General features: G+C 52.1%; 1 protein-coding gene across 5 annotated transcripts in view; it reads right to left on the bottom strand.

Moving 5' to 3' along the window:
• Window positions 1–12,491: 12,491 nt before the first annotated feature.
• Window positions 12,492–19,792, bottom strand: part of RGS8 (regulator of G protein signaling 8) — a 122,564-nt gene continuing 115,263 nt past the window's right edge. For all 5 annotated transcript variants that reach the window (XM_032463584.1, XM_014566287.2, XM_032463586.1 and 2 more), the window contains 2 exons: window positions 18,734–18,900; window positions 12,492–17,535 (listed from right to left, as the gene is read on the bottom strand). In XM_032463584.1, coding sequence (XP_032319475.1) covers window positions 17,353–17,535; window positions 18,734–18,900 — 350 coding nt within the window. In that variant the 3' untranslated portion in view covers window positions 12,492–17,352. The remainder of the gene's footprint in view (window positions 17,536–18,733; window positions 18,901–19,792) is intronic.

The following is a 19,792-nucleotide window of genomic DNA, read 5'->3' as shown; positions in this document are numbered from 1 at the left end:
CACTCTGCCTTATTGAAATTGGAGGCTAGTGATTTCTCTGCCTCACATTTTGTTTTACTGAGATCTAATTTACATACAGCAAAATATACAAATCTTAACGGTTTTAGTTCAAGGAGTGTTGACACAGGCACTCACCCACGTTGCCCACCTCGCTGTTACGAGCTAGCACAGTCTCCTCACTCCAGATCATTCCCTCGTGGCCCCTCCCAGTTCCCTGCTACCATCCCACTCCACTCCATCCCCAACCAGGCTCTTATGCTTTTTTTTTAATTTATTTTTAACCATAGACGAGTTTGCCTGTTGCAGAATTTCGCATGAACAGAATCATGCAGAACGCAGTGCTGTGTGTGTGCCTTCTTCAGCTCAGCTTGGCTTTGAGATTTATCCATGTTGCCATGTGTTTCGGTAGCACGTTTCTTTTGACCCGCCGAGTGGGACTTTCCCAGACTACAGCACGATTTGCTTATCTATTGCCTGCTTATTTAGGGTGTTTGGAGTGTTTGCCTGTGGTGAGCACAGCTGTTATGAACATTCGTGTGCATGTCTTTCTTGTGAACAGACGTTTTCAGATATGAAAACTCCATGAGCTGGGTTGCTAAGCCATAGGGTTGACACATATTTAACTTTATAAGAAACTGCCAAACTGCTTTCCGAAGTGCTTTGTGCCAATTTGCACTCACACCCGGACCATGTGAGAATTCCGGTTGCTCCCAATCCTCGCCAACCCTTGTGTGGTGAGGACTTTCATCTGACCTACCTGGTGGGTGTACAGTGGACCTTCACCGTGGGTTTTGGCGTAATCTTTCCAAGCGTTCCCTAGTCCCTGCAGGAGCCACTTAGAGCTTCGAACAGGAATCCCTTTTTGGTCATTTGCAATTCACAGGTGCGGCTCTTTGGAGCCAGAGGAAATCCATTTGGTGCTATATGGGCAGTAACGCGGGTTTGCCTGTTTGCAGAGCATGACGAACTGCCGCCTGTGGGAGATGGCTCCCTAGCAAACAGAAACACTAGCATGTCATTTTTGAACTTAGAAAAGCAGCCTCGGAGACCACTAGTGGAGGATTACAAAACCATGGGCCTCTATCTGTGGATAATCGAGCTGTATCTTCACAGCTTTTGTGCTGTCGATAAATGTAAGTTGGAGGCAGAGAAAGGGTGTGAGAAAAAGGTTTATAGCAAAAATAAGAAAAAGCACTTGGGGAGTCCATGGAACTATCTCGGACACAAAGGCATTTCAAGCGGTGGCGCTGCTATTTAAGTGCAAACTGTTAGCAAACTATTTGATTTCCACTCCCCTAATGATTGATGGTGGCTAGTTTTTTAGTTTGGTTTATTGGCCATTAAGATACACTCATTGGTGAAGTATCTGTGTAAGTCTTTTGACCCATTTTTCACATAGTTTTTTGTTTTTTTTGTTGAGTTATAGGAGTTCTTCATGTATTCTGGATACAGATTTACTGTCAGATACATGTGCTGTAAATGTGGTCTCTCACTCTGTCATTCTTATTTATTTTAGGTATTCTTTTTTTTTGAGGGTGGGGGTAATAATTCCGTTAATTTATTTATTTTAATGGAGGTACTGGGGATTGAGCTCAGGACCTCGTGCATGCTAAGCACACACTCCACCACCGAGCTCTACCCTCCCCCTCTTATTTATTTTAACAATGTCATTTTACAAACGGAAGTTTCACATTTTAATATAGTCAAATGTATCATTTTTTTCCTTTCATGCTTAGGGTTTTTTGGGTCTTGAGAAATCTTTGCCTATCTCCCAGCCATGAAACTATTCTGCAGTTTCCTTCTAGAAGCCTTATATAAATTAATGCCTTTTGGCAAATACTGGCCTCAAACTGGCCTCTGAGAAGCCCTAAGAAGGGTCTTGAAGGGATGCGGTGAGAACCAGCCAACATGACCCCTGACTTTTGCCTCCATCACCCCCTCCTTCCTCTGTCTCCACCTCCATCAAAGCAGCCCAACCCATTTTCATTTTATGGACTGAGAGTTTTTTAACTAAAATTTCATTTAACAAGAAGATTTCTACTTTGTTTTTTTAAGCTACTCTTGAACTGTAAGTTCCTTGGATACAGGAGCCCCCGCATGTGTTAGTCTTCATGTCCTCAGCCACGCACAGTGCCTGGGCATGCTGTAAACACTTGATTTAAAAAAATGTTTAATTGAAATAAATGGAACCAAGTTTGAACCAGGAAGAGGGGCTCTATTCACTTTAGCCAAATCTTACATAAGATGTATTCCTGGGCTTCAAATCTGGGTCAGGCTCCTAGCAAGGGAGAAAGGCTCCCGGGGGAGTGAGATCAGAGGCCGCTGCCGGCAGCGGGCTCCATCAGAAGCAGCAAGGAGAGCATCGCCTTACACTTATGTAACCTTTTACTATTTATAAAGCGCTTTCATATACCTTATCTCCCAAAAAAGCCCGCTCCTAAATGTAAAAACGCCTGTCCCCACTCACAAAGACAAGCAAACACCCCAGCGCTTCAAATCTATGGGAGGGTGTGGGGAGTGAGGAGACTGGCCACATTTCCAACGAGGACAAAATTCTGCCCTTTGGAGCACAGAGAAGGGCACCCAGTGAGTCCTTTTAAAACCTACCCTCCTCCCAATTTCCTACCAATGCTCAGAATCTCACCAAGCTCTACCCCTTCAGGCCAAGTCTTTTATCCCAGTTAAATGCAGACTGTGCTGGGATGACAAGCGACGTTAGTCACCCTCCCTTCTCCACCTGGTGTGGCAGGACGGGCAGTGTGCAAAGTCAGAACTGCTAGGAGAGACTTCCAACTGGGGAGCCTGGGGCCCCCAAGTCTCACAGCTGTGCTCCGGTCAGAATCCGCAGACACCACCCCCGCCTCTGAGGTAGACAGGCAAGTGTGACCTACGGTACAGGATGCCCTCACTTCCTGTCTGCAGCAGCCACCTCCACCCCGACGCCTGCTCTCTGCCCTCACATTTTCACTCTTTATCTCTGGGTAACCCCATCTAATCTAAGAAACTGTCCCAAGTCTAGAAGAGGAAGATTTGGAGACAAATTGGTTAGATACTGCTGTAATGATTTTTTTAAGTACATGAAAACCTTTGCGCCATGCTGGCACATAATGGGTGTTCAAAATAGCTCTGTTTTGAAAGTGAGTTTTAGAGTTTGCCCTTGGCTTCCGGTCTGTGTCACAGACCTAGAACTAATCATGCGCTGGGCTGGGCTCAGTCATTTGCTTGAGGGAAAAGGAGGTAACTGTCTCAGGCCAAGCCTCATGGTTTTTAAAAGGCCCATGGGTTATAAAATGACCGGTACCCTCAAACCTTCCTCCTGACGTCAGTCACCATTAGGACTCTCCAGAATCAATTTCCGGCAACTTATTTTCCGTCCCAGGACTGCTCTGGTTGTCTCCTTCCCTTGGTTCCATTGGACACAAAAGTTAAGAAAAGAGCCACCAGTATATGTGATCTGTTGATCCTTTCCAGGTAATCCAGTGCCAATGGATGGAGCTTGGGAAGTAAGGCTGGGAGTCAGGGAACTCCTTCCAACCCCAAATGTCACCCAGCTAACCCATCAGTTTATCAGCATTGAGACTTGAAATGATACTGTCTTGTCAAATCTGGATTCAGCCATTTTCATTCTAGCTGAAGTGAGTGTCCCAGTCCTGCAGCAGGAAACTGCGGCTCTGGAGAGGATACGGGATTCAGACTCAGGAAGTAAGTTTTGAATGTCTGCTATTTCTGTGTGTGTGTGTGTGTGTGTGTGTGTGTGTGTGTGTGTGTGTGTGTGTGTGTGTGTGTCATTTACATTCCAGTTTGCATCGTAGGGATGCGGGCAGCAGGGCTCAGTGGTGCTGAGTAACTCACTCACCTGCAGCCAGTGTGTGGGAGGGTAGGACCCTAGCCTAGGTTTTATAGCTGCATGTCCAAGCCCAGGGTTCTTTCCTTTCGCCCACAGGTGCCATTCCAGGGGCAACGCCTGGCCCCTCCTCCTGCATCCTCCTAGAATATTGCTGATCACATCAGCCCTCTCCTCCCCAAACACCAACCTCCTGGCCACTCGTCCATGTCGCTCACAGGAGCTGCCCAGCTCAGGAGCAGCGTCTTCTTGGTTTCACCCACCGACAGAATGCAGGGCATGTAGGAAAGCAGCCGTTTATGGGGGACACTTAGTCTCAGAGCCTTTTCATACATACTGTCCCCGTGACCTGTGACATAGGAGAGAGAAGCTTCATTTGCTCCTGGGAGGGAGAGGAGAGTGGGCGGGAGGGAGGAAGGAAGCAGAAGAACATTAGCCAGTGATTTAGGATCCAGCCCTGAAGGGTCAAAGCCCCAAGAATCCTGATTTACAAGGGGCAAGATAAGAGCTCTGGTTGGCTGGGAGAATAGAGAGGTTAACTTTATTTCTTAAATACCTACTGGATGCCAGGTCGTGCATACTGGTAGGCTGCTACAAATATTATCTCATTTAATGTAATCTTGCAATCACGTTTTTAAATGGACCTCAGTGTGCAAAATCGAGTTAATCTGTACAATCCTTGATTCACTTCATACTATCCTTACTGGTCCATGCTTGGGCCCTGCTTATTCATTTGCTGTTTCTATCACTTACTTTAGTGATCTGATGAACACCCTTGAACCTAATCCAACCCAGGAATTAGGTGCTAACTTACATCTACTCACAGGCCCCTTCTCTATCCTCCCCGACCTCCTCTTCCCCAAGCCAACTCCAACTCCTATTATGCCCTTGCTCATTTTTAGTTGTATTTCATAAGCATGGAAATCTCAAAATAGATTGTTTATTGTGGCTATATTTGAATTTCAATAAAAGGACTTGCTTTTTTAGCTCAGCATGGTTTTGCTGAGATTCAGCCATAGGGTTACTAAATTATCACTGCAGGCCACTCATTTTCACAGTTAGGTGGTATTCCAGTGTGCCAATGTGCCACAATTTATTCACTCCTCTTTCAAAGGCCTTGTGTGTGGTGTCCAGACTTCTGCTACTGCAAACAGCGCTGCTAAGAACACTCTTTTGCGTGTCCACCAGTGTCCTTGTATATGACTGTTTCTGAGGTTTATATGTCTAGGGGTGGAAATGCTGGGCCCACTTCACAGATCAGGAAACTGAGGCTTAGAGAGGTTAAGGAGACTGTTCAAGATCATATAACTAGTAAATAACCAGATTGAGGATTTGACTCCAGGACTTCTGTGAAGAACCGAAGATGAGGGAAAAGTGGAGGAGGGGGTAGTCAGGAGTATCAGAGAAATGAGGAAACTTATCTTATAATTTTATCTTGAGATGAGAACTTCTATTTACTGAGTGTGCTCAGCACTTTACACACCTGTCCTCATGGGCCCCTGGCCTGTGCTGGGCTAGGGAAACTCAGAAGTGGGGGGAAACCCTGGCTCGGGTTCTAGACAAAGGGTTACTAGGGCCCTTTAATGCCCAGGGCTGACCGCTTTGTTACAGACGGGGCAAACCTCCCCAGGCGTCCGGAGCAGCCTGTTTCCAGGGCATCCATGTGGCCAAGGTGCTCCCAGACTCTGCCCGCCCAGCCCAGCCTTCCGCCACCCACGGCGCACGCACAGTGCTGGAGCCTCCCCTGTGGTTGCCGCTCCGTGACATCCATCCCCTCCCGCTCCGGCCCTGTCTGCCCCCCTCCCCCACCCCATGCTCACACCCTGCAGGATGGGGCCACCCACAGAGCCATTTAATCATCCCCAGAGCAAGGCCACATCACAGGCGCGGGCAACCGGAAGGGAAAACAAGACGTGCAGCTGCGCTGTGACGTCAGTGATGGGCCGATGGGCATTCAAATAAAACTTAGAATTACTGGGTGAATATGCCCTCAGCAGACCAGCTGTTCCCTGGCCCCAGGCTTAGAGGATTCACAGCTCTGTGTGTATTTAAGTAATGGCAGGGCCTATAAAACCCCTCCTCAGAGGGCCCCCAGGCGCAGATCCTGTTCCTCTGGACCAAGGCATCACTCTTTCCCAAGGCCACAGACGCCCTCACTCAGGTCTTCACCTTCTAATGGAATTTGCTGAAGACGATTAAGGGAAAGAGTGGGGGGGGGGGGTCCCAACTGGGAAAACTCTAATATTGAAGCCCCTCAGAGAGAGGGTCGGGTATAGCATCTCCAGTGAGAAGGACGGCCAGTGCGACCTTGGGTCCCCGAGGAGCACACGGGTGTTCAGCGTGTTCCACCGAAGGGCCCTGGGCGGCAGGGACTGCCTGCCGGGAAGTCTCAGACTTGGCTGCTGCCCTTGGAAGGCTTATATTCTGGATAAAAAGAGAGACAATGAACAAGAAGTGAAAAGTGAAATAGACAACCCAGCTCTCTCCTGGGAGAGAGGCCTAGAGAAGTTCTGTCTTTAGGAAGGCAGAGCACAGACACAGGAGGAGGTGGACGGCCAGGGCTCAGGGCGCAGGGGCGGAGTCTGCAGTCCCCTCCCACCACGCACCTGCGGATCCGGCTGCGGACCCCCGCCCAGGGCAGGGTAATGCTGATGCCCGCGTCGTAGGGCTGCCGGCAGGGTTGAGCGGGGCTTGTCAGGCAGGATTATTCCCGCACCAGGAACTGAGTACCCGCCTCAAGGTCTCTGCTAAAACCCCGTGATTGCAGACGTGTTACTTCCTCACCTCTGGTCTGTTTCTGTCCTCTCTTTCTTGATCGGTGGTGACTACATACACATGGCGTCTTCTTCCATAGCTTCAGAAAGTGTGTCTCTGTTCCTCTACCCCCACCAACCTCCCCCCAATAGGTAAGCACAGACACCCCAAAGGTGGGTGGCTGGCTCTGTCTGGGGTCTGCTTGTGTTTCAGTGGAAGGGCAGGGGCGGGAGGCTGATGCCCCCGAATCTCTCTGCCCAGAGGACTGACAGCCTGTCTGGCTCGGAGACAGACACATCCTCTGGGACAGGGAAGGACGAGCAGGGCCAGGTGCTGCTGAGACAGAAAGGCCGGCAGACGGGACAGCTGCCAGCACGCTGAGGGGGCCGTGCATGGGACCTTAGGTGGGGCCGGGAGGGAACGTGACGGGTGTCTGGGTCCCCACACCCCGCCCACGGCTCACCTCCCGCAGCTAATGGCCCAGGCAGGCGGCACTGAACGCACCCTTTATTCTAGAGATCGGCCTCCTTCACTCCTGCTCAAAAGAGGGCTTAACCCAGGCTGGGAGCAGGTGGCTGACAGCTGCTCCCTTGACAGAGCAAGATTGTCTCCGAGGCTGAGCCCAGATGCCGCCCTCTGCGTGAGAATGCTGCCTCCCGGCAAGTCCCTGCAGCGCTGCCTGCCAAGGGCCACTTGCCAGGGGGAGGGGCGACGGCCCCACGCCTCCCCGGCCGCCCACGAGCACTAGTTCCCCTCTTCTCTTGCAAGGTCCCTTTGTGCCACGTCTGAGTCGGGAAGGAAAGCCTGTTTGCCCTCTGGCCCAGGTCCAGTCTTTCTCCAGGCAGGGCCACAGTGAGGGACAGTATTACTTCTGGGTGATTGCCCCATACTCGCCTCCCCAGGCGTCAACTCCCTTTCTCCCTGTGATGCAGGCAGAGGACGTCCACCCTGACCCGGCACGCTACCGTCCCAGGGCTTCCGAGATTTGGATGTGACGGGGATGCACACGTCCTAGAAGCGCCCTTCCCGGCTCCTCCCCACTTTCTTACTATTGGTTAAAACTGACCTGATACAGCACTTAACGGAAAACCCTGAACAGTTCACTTTTAAAACACGTGCTTGAAATTACTTCCCCTAACTCCCGGGCGCACCTCCACACAGCAGCTCTGCAGTCACGGTGGGCTCCGTTTCAATCTGCCCAGAGCCCCTTGCGTACTCTGCACCTTCAATGAGAAAATCCACGTCAGTTACGGCGCCTGTGTTTCTCCAAAGGCTACAAGTCAAAAGTGTAAGTCTGGCCCCGGGATAAATTAGGAAAGGGCACACTGGAGGTGCTTGGTCAGTTGAATTGGCTTTGAAAGACGCAGGGATTTTTTTTTTTTTAACTCTGCCAACTCAAAGTCCAGTTAATTTGTTGTCCTTTGAGTGTGCACTGAAAAGCCTGTGTGACCAGGGAGTGATCCCTGGTACATGGAGCTCTTAGGACGCCTGGGAGCGGTCCCAACACCCTGGCCAGGGCAGGGCCCCTTCCTGAGTGAGAGGCACCTCGTTTTGCTTCTAGCTGACAGAGGCCCTGTTTCTTCCTGCAAGTACAGTTGCATTCAACCTACCCACTGCCAACAGCTCCGTGACAGGTTCTGACCCCAGAAGAGGTTTAGAGGCCTAACGCTGGGATGTCTGCAACCCAGGGCCAGCCCCTCACATACTTACAGCCACTGTTTTTTGACCACCTACACATACCAGCTCCCGCCCCAAGTGCTTTGCACCCTTATAATCTCTAACTCTTACAGCCACCCTGCCTGGAAATGTGGATATTATTATCCCCCTTTGGCTAATAATAAAACAGAGGCTAGGAGAGGCTAAATTCCTTCCCCAGAGTCACACACACAAAGTAAACAACAGAGTCAGGACTGAGTCTCAAGCCAGCGCATCCAAATCCCTTATTCTTTTCTACCATGTGGCTGGGAGGAGAGTCCCCTGCCCCTGTGGGTGCCTGCAAGGCTGGTCTTAGTGCCTAAGAAGATGGGGCAATTTCTTCCTCCTTGGGAAAGTCATGCCTGGAGCCCTGCAGCACCAGGATGTGCTGGCCTCATGGCAGATGTAGGAGACGGAGCCAAAACTTGCCCGCAGGTTGTGGGCGAGGCGGTGAGTGGTGGGCTCGGGGCCAAGCTGTGCTGGGAGACGGCAGGGGATTGTGGTGGGCTCGGGGCCAAGCTGTGCTGGGAGACAGCAGGGGATTTGTTGTACTAATGGAGGGACAGCACAAAGGGCAGGGCAGCAACAAAACAAACCCACAAAACTGCGCCTGGACGCAGGGCCGGGAGCAGCTCAGGCAGATGATTGGCTAATCCAATTTCCAGTGGGCTTTGCTTCGTGTCTTTCAGCCACCATCACTTTCCACCAGGCCCCAGCTTCTCCAGGAGCCCGGATTTCTGAGCTAGCAAATGGAGCAGAGTTGACTCGCATTCCCGCACCTACCCTCACCCCTACCTCGGCTGCATTGGCATGTACACCTGCATGCTACCCATCCCATGAGCTCCCCCTGCCCACACCTCCGCACTTCCCCATCCCACCCCACCCCACCCCACCCCACCCTGGCCCCCCACCCCCCTTCCTTTCTAGTCTACTGGCCTCGCAGGGCCAAGAGCTCCGGTTCTGGACTTAAAGGTTCTAAATCCCCATTCTGCCATCTGCAGTTTGAGTGGCCTTGGATGTTTACTTACGCGCTCTGTGCTTCAGTCTCCTCACCTGTAGAAGTGGGGAGTCACAGACAACCGCATCTACCTGTCATGGGCTGGATTATGTTACCCCAGCCCTCCAACACTCAGGTGCTGAAGTCCCACCCCCTAGTACCTCAGAATGCGGCTGTGTTTGGAGACAGGCCTTCAGAGGAGTGATTAAGTTAAAAGGAGGCCGTTAGGGCGGGTTCTGATCCAATCTGACTGGCGTCCTTACAAGAAGGGGAAGAGCTACCAAGGGCGCGGCACAGAGGGAAGGCCATGTGAGGACACAGTGCAAAGGTACCACGTAGAAGCCAAGGAGAGCGGCCTTGGGAGACATTAACCTTGACTACGCCTTGACCTTGGACCTCCAGCCTCCAGAATCGGGAGAGAGAAAGTTTCAGTTATTATAAACCACCCAGCCTGCGGTATTTTGTGATGGTGGCCCTACCTTAGAATTGTGGGCACTCAACTAGGTGAAGCATGGAAATTGCTCTGCAAAGCTCCTGGCTCCTAGGTGTTTTCTGTTAGTGTTGCCACTTACGAATATGCAGCCACTTACTTCCTTTGCGGCTCATTTGGTAATTCCGTTGGTACCTGTGCCCTGTCTCCTAAGCCTTGGGAAGGGTTGTGAAGGGTTAAGATAAATAAGTTCTCTCTGAGGGCCTAGCTTGTGGATTTCTTGCCTCCACCTCCATTCAACCCAAGTGCTAATCTGTAAGAGGTGCTCAAAAAACATTTGTAGATACAATATTCTTTCCATAAATATTTAGGGACTTGAGCAGGGTATGAGGCAGTCTCTGCCCTTAGGGAATCATGGGTTAGCAGGGAAGGGAGACATCGAACCTGTAATATCATTTGCTTTGAGTGGTTTCCTTTTGCTTTCAATTGAGAAGCAAGTGAGCTCCAAATGGGGGTGCTGGCCTGAGTCCCAGTGATCCCGGTGTGAGAGAAGTTGCTGGTTAGCACACGCCGTGTCCCTACTCTGTGCCGGACATTGTAATAAACAATCTTCTGCGTTAACTTACATGATGCTGACAACTGCCCCAAGCGGCTGGCTCTGTTGTTAATTTAGTTTTACAGATGAGAAAACTGAGGCACAGAGAAGTGATTTTCCTGGGGTCACACAGCTTGTAGGAGTTAAAGCTGGGATGCTCACCCCGACGTCTGCACCAGAGCCCAGTTTATGAGGAAGAGTGTGTGATGAAGCCCTGGTCCTGCGTCTTCTCTCAGGCTCATGGCTTTGTTTCCACAGCTGGGTGTGCAGCCTTCCGCTTTCGCGGGGTGGCTGGCCCAGGCTCCCCTCTGTGTTGTGGAATGAATGAGGCACAGACAAGAGAAGCAGCACCCAGGTGCAGCCCCGCCTTTCCCTCCAGCTTTCAGCCACACCTCCCGGGTGGGAGACCAGGACAGACCCCAACCAGGAAGTGCATCCACAGGAGGGAGACCTCAATGACGTCTGCTTTGTCTCCCTCTGGCCACGGCTCTCACTTTGTTGACGTAAACAATGGGGCCAGAAGGGACTTTACTTTTTTGGGGTTTTTTTTAACCACATTTACAAGGTGTTAATGAAATGCCCAGCATTGTATTGAGTGTTTTCCACCTGTAAGAAGCTTCTGTCAAGGCCTAGAAGATAGATCTCAGATCCAAAGGGTTCCAGACCAAGCAAACACCACTGGGAGGGCGTGGAGAACCAATGAGGGGCACTCAAAGCCTGTCCCCAGGAGAAACACGTCAGGGCTTGAGAGAAAGTGTGATGGTTTTTGGAGAGAGCTGTTAGTGTCCTGTGAGTTTCCCCCGATGCACACGGGGCTGAATGCCTGCCTCTCACCTCACCCCCCAGGACTGCAGGTGCGGTGGGTCCCTTGGAGAGACTGACATGTGCCCCCTGGTGCTTGGGGACCTGACTCCAGCCTGGAAAGTTGAAAATGCCAGGCTGGCTGGAGGCTCTGGCCGCAGAGCAGCTGCTGCCTTGTAATTCTAGGGCCAAATCAGGCCCAGATGCTTCCAATGGGCCAGTTGTGGGCCTCTGAGAGAGACACTGGCGTGGGGTCATCCAAGGAGCTGTCCAAGAGGATATCCTGGAAGGACAACCAGACTGCTGCAGGCAGATGCTGGGGCAGCACCCAGGAAGGAGCAAGCCACCGGAGGAGGAAAGCATGATCCTGCTTGGAAGAGCCAGAGGGAGGAAGGAATTCCCCAGAGGCAGGGTCTCCAATGAGCCCAGGAACGACCCACCGAGGCCTCTGAGCTTCAGAGAGCGGAGCCTGTCGCAGGAAGCAGGTGCACCTGGCATGGGCCCCTTACCCCTCACCCTGCCTCCCTCCCTGCTCTTCTCAGTCTTGGTGGGGGGCAGCTGGGGCAGGAGGAGCAGAAGAGCAGAGCTGGGAAGAGGGGAGCCTACCCCTTCCCTTCCCCAGCAGGGGCCTTCTGTCCGCAGCCGTCCAGGCTGCCAGCGCTCACTGCCACCCCACGAAACTGGGACTTGAGGCGGGGGGTAGTTTGCATAGCAAAAGTCTTCTTCATTTAACCCAAGTGGCCACCTTTGAAGACATATCAATTTTCCATTAAAGACAGACCTTCTCTGTGTGTTTTAATTATTTTGAATTATTAATATTTTGTATACCTCTGTCTCATCTCCACACCCAAAAAATTAGCTTTTGCGAGCAAATACTTCTTATTCTCCCGTGGTCCCCTCCACAGGACCCATCACCAGAGGCTCTGGAAGATTCGATGACTCACACAGGCCTTTCAGGGGCACACCAATTGTATAGTGAGGTACAATCATAAGCAAGGTCAACCCACCCCATTTTCAGATTGCTCCAGCTGAACAAATCTATAAACCATCCCTCAGTCTTTTTCTCTCCGTGTTTTCAAGCAGTAGGTGGCTGTAAGGAAAATACCACCTTGTGTTTGTACAGCACTTCACAGCTTCAAAGGCACGCTCACAGCCCAGAGTTGCCCTCCACCCACACGCTCATCCCAAGTCATTCCCACCCCATTTCCACCCACAAGGCTGCTTCTCCTGATGGCCAGCCCCGTGCCAGCCTCTGCCAGAGGGAGGCCGCGTGCCCCGATCCCCCTGCCCCCACCGGGGGGCTCCATGCGGTCCATGTGCTATGGGACGCATCTCCTCATGAAGAAATGTGGGCAGAGAGCAAAGGGCAGCGTGTTCAGGTTCTGTTTATTGTGTTCTCACAGCCGTGTTTATAGTAGAGGTGAATGACATGATGGCACTTTGCACGCTAATGAAACAACTCAATGAGGACTCCGTGAGCCAAGCGGTTTCTATGGCAGATGAGCTGCTACAATCTGTCGTGCGAGCCGCGTGACTCAGCTCGTGCTGTCCTGCCTGGGGCGCACCCCAGCCCAGCCGCCTTTCCGTACCAGGCATAGGGGAGGGAGAAGAGGGGCAGGAGGGGGGAAGAATCAAGAAGGGAACAGTTCACGGAGAGGACCCAGATCCCGCACCTGGGAACCCAGCGGCCCATCCTGCCGTCTCTCATCCTGGTCCACAGCATCTCGTGAATCCTGAGAGGTCACGGGGGACAGGAAGACATCTCTGCTCTCGGCTCCTTCCTTCACGGTCCCACGCCCCGTAGCCCAGGCTCTCCACACCAGGCGATGACCTGGCCATCTCTTTTGCTTCTAAAATGGAGGATGCAGACTCAGAGAGGACTGGCATGTGGCAGACTGAAGGATAGCCTCGGGTGCAGTCATGATTCCTCTGCCTTGCTCGGAAGTGGGCACCGACGGGGTCAGGGGAGCTCTGGGTGCCCTTGTGGATGGGAGACTGTCCTGCCTCTGAACATGCCACACCTCACCTTTCCCTTCTGGTTTATGGAGAAGCAGGTGCCACGTGAGCGGCTTCACTCTTTCCCCCTTGCTCCTTCCTCTTCAGTCTTCCCCATTCCCAGCCTCCCCCCAGCTCTCAGCACGAGTCCATGCCTTTCCCTCACGGTCCAGGGCCTGGAGAACCTGGACACCCAGCCCGGCCGAGGACAGGCGCCCGGGACCTGTGCCCAGAGGCTGGGCCGGCAGCCTGGGCAGAAAGCCGTTTCACAGCTTTGCTTCATCCAGAGCAGCAGGTTCTGGGGGGAGCACCGGAGAGTGAGGTCAGCTAGGAACTTTACAGCTGCCCGTCTGGCCTGAGACCAGAGAGGGAACGGTGAGGGTGTAGGGCAGGAACCCAAACCCCGTGGTGGCCTTGGAAAAGAAAGCCTCAAAGAGCTTGACAATCCGAGGGTCTGACACCCTCTACTGAGAAATCTGGGACTTGTTGTGTTACCGCTGTTGTTACAACCTCACCCTCTTCACCCGTTCCCTGAGTCCAACCACCATGTCGCAGGGCCTTGGGGACAGAGACACAGCCTGACACGAAACGACCAGGCACAGGAGTGCATGAGAACAGACGGACAGGGAAGCAGCCTGGCAGGTGAGCTGGGAGGCTGCACTGTGACTTGGGAGGCACGGAAAACCCCAAGGGCCCCTCGGGCCCCCGGCGCTGGCCCGCCTGCTGCCTGACACCGCACGGAGCTGGGGCAGAAGCAAGTTCCTCCCGGATGAGCAAGGCAGACGGAGAAGGCGTAGAGCAGCCACCCTAAGAGTCCAGTTCAGGGCCGGCCGGTTCCCGGTTACCGTGCTTGCCGGCGCCCGGGCGCACGCCGGCCCTCCCGCCGCACGGCTGGGCCTCGCCCTCGGCTGGGCTCCTCCTCACGCCTCAGGCCCAGCCGCCCAGCCTCGTCTGCACAGTGGAATCACCTGTGGGGCTGATGCCTCGGGTTCCATGCCCAAGTTGTTCTGGGGCGGGATCTGGACACCTGGGGTTTTTTAATTCCCCAGGTGAACCACCAAGGTGAACGCGTCTCTCTTAGACCACTGTCTTGGACCATCTTTTTTTCAAAGTAGGGTCCACAAGCCACCAAGCACCTGGTAATTTATTAAAAATGCAGATTTCTGGGCCCTTCCCCAGATCGCTTGGATCGGCATCTCTAGGTGTGGAAACCTGGGAATTAGCACTTGTCACAGGCTTGCCGGGTGACCCCTGCACACCTTCAAGTTTAATGATACACGTCGCTCAGGGATCCTTCCTCACCCCAGAGCTGCCCAGGGCCGTGAATGGTTGTCGTTGACTGTTCTGTTTGGTTCGCCAAGGGCAACAGGAAATCTCACACCAGCCCCCAAGAAGGTTAACACTCAAGCGGGGCCACAAGGCCACTCAGCGATGGAGAGCAGTCCTGAAAGCCACAGCTCCATCCAGCCTGCTGCCCTGGCGTGCCTTGGGCTTTCAAAGGTCCCAGGCACAGAGCGAGCCTCGAGCCCAGGAGGCAGTCCGCAGCACAGGCCCGGCGTGAGGAGCAAAGGAAGACGTGAAACGGAGGAAGTGGCACCCGTGGGCGCCCACCTAGCGCGGCAGAGGAGGTCTGGGGGGCGAGGGGCTGGGGCGCAGTGGGACTGGGAGATGCAGATGGTCAGGGATGAGGTATGCTTGGATATTGCTCTAGATGTTGTAAACATTTCTCCTTGTTTCATCACAGACCAAAATCTGGGTGGGCATGACCAAAGTGCCTGAATGCAGCATCAGAGCAGAGCGCTCCGTGCCTCTTGTGGGAAGCAGGTCATAAAGGGTGTGAGGAAAGCTCAGCCCATGGGAAGATCATCTCTGTGGTGTATGAGTCTAGTGCTCATAACTGTCTCTCTCACACACACACACACACGCACACACTCACTCTCCACAGGAGTACCATACACATAGCTATCACGTTTCTCTACGCACGAACGCACACCCACAACACACTCACTTAGCGGCAAGTTTTGGAATACCCAGGCTTGGTCCTTCTCACCTCCCCATCGTGGGAAGGCATCACCAGGCGCCATGACCCCACCATCAGCAGCCTGCATCCCACCAAGAGCTGGCGAGAGCTCTTGGCCCCACATGAGGCCACCGCCCAGCGCTCTTGTTCAGACTTTCCTCCTGGGAACAGTGGAAGTGGTGAAAAGGCCACTCTTAGCACGTTTCCTGTTTCCATAACTCTGTGCTCTTCCAATTTATCTGCACCTCATATCCGACAGTACAGTTGGCAGCAGATGCACATTTCATATGTAAACAACGTTTAAAATACCCTGTTTGAGATTTTGATCATTAAATTAATTCTGGCAGCTTAAGCTAAGGATGGTTTTCCACCAGTGGGGGCAGGGGAACACTACCTGATCTAACTAGGAACACCCACGTGCGGCCTCAGAGTTCGTGAACGGGGAATTCCCAGCTGTCCCCGGGAGGCCCGTGTGCTCACACAGATGTTCACACTCACAGCTGCACGGCAGGGCAGTGGACCCTAACAGCCAGGGGGACTCAAGAGCCTTCTGGGCCTTGTCTAGCTGTAGCCAAGGAAGGAAGAGATTCGTGAAGTTACTGGACAAGTATGCAAACACAGGAACACCTGCACATCTAAAAAGGCAGCGAGAGGAGAACGCTCCAGCCCGGTTCTCAACCACCTGCATGCCAGAGCTCACACCTAATCGCGTGCTGTTTCACTCAGTCCAGCTGGAAGTGTTGTAGCTCTGCCGTGGATCCAAACCCAATGGCTGTGAGTGGCCCCAACAGCACGCCCTCCGCGATGCAGGCCACTCTTCTAGGCTCCTCCTCCACATTCGGGTCTCTCTGCTGAGGACTCGTCTCCTTGGCTCTGCAGTCTTGGGCCAAAGTCAGCTTCTCCCTGGGCAGCTGGAGTAGGTTTCCTGTCTGGCTCATCCTCCAAGGAAGAGTTTCCTGATGTTTTTCCAAGAGCATCCCCAGGGTAGCACGAAGCCATTTTCCGAAGGTCTCCACAACCAGATGTTCACATTGGTCTTAGCCTCACCTCCTGTTCCATGTTCAATCTCCGAAAGTCAGAGGTCAGGAAGGAAGCCGCCGAAAAGCCAAGGTGGCCCTCACGAGCGGGACCTTTCTGAGAACGCACGCTCCCCGGAAGCAAGCTGGAAAGGAGTGATGGCCTAAGTTCCCACTCTCCCCATCATGATTGCATGGCCTGCATGGGGGGCGAGGGGGAGAGTCAGGGGAAGTGGGAGGCACCGTGGAGCTGTCCATGCTCCTCTGGTTACGGGAGTTCACCTCCCTTTACCACGCTGTCTGTCATTCTAAGGGATCCGTGATGTGGGATGCGCAGGGAGGCGACAGCAAGGAACACATTAAGCAACAGAGGGTTCTATGTGCCCCACTGCACGGAGGTCTACCAGTGCTGCACTCCATGCTTATTCCGCTTCCGGAACACTTCTTGGCAGGATTGAGGAAGATCTGCAAGCTTTCTTAGTAGCAGCTCCACATCAGACGTCAGGAAGGACAGCTCCCGAGGCCCTTTCTGGAATTGCAAGGGTAGGGGAGTCTTGTGAGTTTCCTAGGCTGAGATGGGCAGTGATCGCAGCTTTTCACACTGGTCCTGCGGAAATGGAAAAAACAGCCGACTCCATGGAGTCCGCCCCTCCTCTCAGAGGCCACCTGTCAGTGACAGTGCGAGAAACCCTGGATGCCCCAGAGACTTCTCTCCTAAACTGTGAGGTCCCAGCACCTGGGACTGGCCATGACATGGTGACAGCAAATCACAGATGTGAGACAGAGTCTTCTAGCTTTTCCTCACTGGGGTGTGGGACAAGTTAGAGAGTCGGGAATCCTAACGGAGGAGGGGGCGGGGCTGGTGGAAACTGCATTTGCATTATTTACACATTAGCCCAGCACAGCAGCTCTGCCTTCTCAGTGGACATGATCCAAGGCATTATGGCGGGCGTGTGGCCGACCCAGAGAAGGGTGACAGCGACAAGGTGCTACCACTAACCGAAACACAAACGTGGGTAATGGAATAAAGTCCGAGTTCCGGTGGCTGCATCATACTTCGGAAGGGCCCTTCATCCCCGACTCACTCCCAGCCTCCCAACCTAAGTGCCTCTGCTTTTGAACACCTATGACATTTCACATTAGACTATGGTCTTGGCAGCAAGGGGAGGGAAAGCCGGCGATCTCCAAGAGTCCCCGTCTGAGGTCTAACTGAGCCTCCTCTGGTTTTGGGACAGCAAATCCAAGTACATTTTGGACCTCAGGAACCGGGGGTACGAGTCCTTCTCCATGAGACTGTGCACTTTCCCCTGGGCCTGGTCGAAGCACGTCAGGGATGGCTCCTGCATGTTCTTCCTCGTGGCTTCTCGGGTCTGGAAGTCTATGTTTACCTGGAGACACAAACAGAGAGCATGGTCACAGGCCCGCAAGGCCCAGGGTACCTGGAAGATAGTCCTATATGATAATTAATGACAGCATCTTAAATACGTATTCATGCTTTTCAAACTGCTTTCATGAAGTTCATCCCTTTTGACCCCGGGAAGAATCCTGTGAGGTCTGAAGACCAGATATTCTTTGTCCCAGTTTATAGATGAGGATACTGAACTCAAAAGATACCAAAAAGCTGGTCTAATGCAATGTGGAAAGTTAGTAGAGCAAACCCTCAAATTACTTAACTCCTAGTCCAGGGATCTGCACGGTGTCAGGCAAAGAGTTAAACCAGAGGCAAGCACTGATGTGGATTCCCTAACACGAGCCTGCCCTTTCGTCCTTTCTTAACTACGAAGGAAACCAGTGCCCTGGGGAGAAAGACTATGTTTAGAACGTACGTTTCTGCTCCAATCAGCTTTATAAGGAGCCTGCAGCAATCTGGCCACTGGCTGAAGACCTCCTGTGTCCCAAGTCAAAACACAGTTGAAGAGTTCTAGGTACAAAATGCATCTTAACTCGGAGACAGCAACTATTTTTCTCCTATAAGACCCTCCCAGGTAAAACTGTTTCGTAACTCAGAAAACTCAGAATAACAGTACGTAGAAATTCATATTATTATTATAAGTAATTATAATAAATTATCATAAAACCCTATGAATGACTGTAATTAGTCATTAACAAGCAGTGACAAACAGTGAACTGGTACTTTATCCCTAATACTCAGAGTAGTCTTAAAAGCTAGGTAATATTATACCCTTTTACATTATGTACCCAAATGTGATTCAGAGACACTAGGTGACTTGACCAAGGTCACACAGCGAGTAAGCGGTGAGCTGATGTGGGAACAGGATTCCAAAGCACATGCTCGTCCCATCAAGCCATGCCGCCTTCCACTAGGGACACTAACGTGGGTTCAGTGGCATCTAGTCTGCAGAGTCCCTACAGAGACAGTTCCTGCTGGCCCCTGTTTACCTGAAAGGCAGCTAACGGAGCTCCTTTTTCTGGAACCCCTGGGCTCTGCACCTTAAAAGTGATCCCTTTGTATCAAGAGTCAACAGAGCAGTGAGGTTCAGAAGAAAGTCCCCATCAAATGTGGCACAAACCCCCAGAGGGGACAGACACGAGCCCAGGAGAGACGAGTGACAAGACTCAACACACCTCCCTCGGAGCCTGCACATCCACGAACTCCTCAAAGATCCTGTGCGCCTTGGAGACTAGCTTTGCGGTCGACCTGGTCTTCTTGAACTCCTCACAGGCCAGCCAGAACTCCAGGTTCTCCTCGCTGAACTCCGTCTTCAGGAAGGCACGGAATGCAGCCACCCCATCTGTGGATGCGGAGGGAAGTAGAAAGGAAGAGAAATAATAGGAAAAGGTTCAGCTCAAGAACTGCAGAAGAAAGAACGAGAGGCAGTCATGATGCGACAGTGGCCCCGACTGCCCACCCCCCACTGCTGCTCCTGCACATCCTTTGAAGCCTGCATTCTCTTACACGCCCAGGTCCCCTCAGAGACAAGCCATGCTTCTCATTCGAGGATCGGGGGATATTACGGGGAAATGTTTAGGAAGCCAGCACAGCAATGACTATGGGAAGGTCCGGTCACTTCTATTCAGCCCTCAGTGGTCACGACCTGTCCCCTAATACAGACTTGGCTGTCCCCTGGGTCCCTTGGTGAGCTTGCATTTCTAATTAGGCCAAAGTAATATATGTAATCCACTCCCCGCCCCAATCCAAGTCAGCCAACCTGAAAAAACAATCTGTCACAAGACAAACTGGCGGGGGAGGCAAATGCCTCAGGGCAAGTCCCTCACTATTAGCAGAAAAATGTCAAAGTAAACACCCCACTGAAATACAGTCTGTAATGCCATCCTATTACACGGACTGGTTCCCCTTTAAAAAGAAACTTTGGGGGCCCTGTATTTTAATGATTTATTCCATGGATCCTTTATTTTCAAAAGATCTTGCCTGTCTGGGGGAGGGTATAGATCAGTAGTAGCTAAGCATGCACGAGGTCCTGGGTTCAATCCCCAGTACCTCCACTGAAATAAATAAATAAACCTAATTACCTCCTCCACCAAAATAAATAAATAAATAAATAAATAAATAAATAAATAAATAAATATCCTGCCTATCAAAGTATATGCTTTAATTAAGATTAATTATAACTTTTCTACCAAATGATTTAACAATTAATATATCCTTTCATTTTTCTTAAACAA

The sequence above is a fragment of the Camelus ferus genome, chromosome 21, assembly GCF_009834535.1.
Source record: "Camelus ferus isolate YT-003-E chromosome 21, BCGSAC_Cfer_1.0, whole genome shotgun sequence".
Classification (NCBI taxonomy): domain Eukaryota; kingdom Metazoa; phylum Chordata; class Mammalia; order Artiodactyla; family Camelidae; genus Camelus; species Camelus ferus.
The sequence above is the reverse complement of the archived record's forward strand: the minus strand, read 5'-3'. Positions and strand labels throughout refer to the sequence as shown.